This window comes from Monoraphidium neglectum, assembly GCF_000611645.1.
Source record: "Monoraphidium neglectum strain SAG 48.87 unplaced genomic scaffold scaffold00397, whole genome shotgun sequence".
NCBI classification, from domain to species: domain Eukaryota; kingdom Viridiplantae; phylum Chlorophyta; class Chlorophyceae; order Sphaeropleales; family Selenastraceae; genus Monoraphidium; species Monoraphidium neglectum.
Genome location: NW_014013231.1, coordinates 18,481 through 19,560, shown reverse-complemented (window position 1 = coordinate 19,560; position 1,080 = coordinate 18,481). Strand labels below are relative to the sequence as shown.

Genomic DNA, 1,080 nt, shown 5'->3' with positions numbered 1-1,080 from the left:
GGGCGGGATGGCGGGCCGGCTCACCATAGCTTGGGCCCAGGAACAGGAATCGCCTATGGGGTCCGCCGAAGAGGTTGATGGTTTTGAGGCCTGTGCAGAGGCAGTGCGAGATTGTTTGTGAGGGTGAGGAGTTCAAAGTCACAGGAAAAGACAGAGATCCTGCAGAATCGCAGGCAGCCGAGCAGGCGCGTGACACAACAAGATTTCCGCCCAACCGAGCAGCTGGGCGCAAAAAGCTGAAAGCGCAAGGCTCGGCCCTGCAGCCGCAAGGCTGTGAGGCCAAGGCTGTGGGGCTGATGGGGGCTCAGGGGCGCGCACCGCCGGCGGCGGGGCAAAAGAGGTCGCGGTCCCCGTTGATGCCAAAGACAGGGATGGAGATGTGCGCCAGCGCCTTTGGATCTGCGTAGTTCCAGGTGCCGTCAGATGACGATATGCCCAGGGGGCTGTTGAGCGACCCCATGAACTGCGCCACCACGCCGCTGGGGATGAAGCTGAGGAAACTGCCGAGCAGCTTCCGCCCGACCTCCGGCCGCACGTTTGCGCCGACATAGAAGAGCGAGCGCGTGAGCCACGCGACCGGGGCGCCGGGGCCGCGCAGGCGCGCGAGGAGGGGCACGATGTGGCCCGCAAAGAAGCCGGCCGCGGTGACCCGCGTGAGCAGCGGCGCGACGGCGGCGTGCCAGCTGCCGGCGCCGAAGCAGCCGCTGCCGAGGAGCGTGACGGAGCGCAGCGCGGACGCGCACTCGAGGCCGCGGGTGAGGGCGCCGACGGCGAGCATGCCGCCCATGGAGTGGCCGAGCCAGTGGACCTGACATGATTGCAGAACATGGAGGTTGTGAGGCACATGTGGGAGTGTAATACGAGTGCGATCACAGGCAGAATCAACGATGGAAGATGGAGGAAGACCTGGACGGCAAGGCGCATGGACAGGCGGCCAGAGAGCGCAAACGCTGCGGCTGAGAGGCTTCCAGCGCTACGAGGGTGCGCGGGCGTGCGAGGGCCGGGGGCAGCAGGGGCGGAAAGGGAGGGCAGAGGTCCGTGTGAGGGGGGTCGCCGGGGCTGGGGGGCTCGCCTGGGGGG

At 67.3% G+C, this 1,080-nt stretch overlaps 1 protein-coding gene across 1 annotated transcript in view; it reads right to left on the bottom strand.

The window, feature by feature from the left end:
- The window catches only part of MNEG_3234 (hypothetical protein), a gene marked incomplete at both ends in the record, with an annotated part of 4,141 nt that overhangs the window by 1,327 nt on the left and 1,734 nt on the right, over window positions 1-1,080 (bottom strand). Inside the window, 2 exons of the mRNA XM_014048291.1 lie at window positions 25-90; window positions 319-808. Of these exons, the coding sequence (XP_013903745.1) occupies window positions 25-90; window positions 319-808 (556 nt within the window). The remainder of the gene's footprint in view (window positions 1-24; window positions 91-318; window positions 809-1,080) is intronic.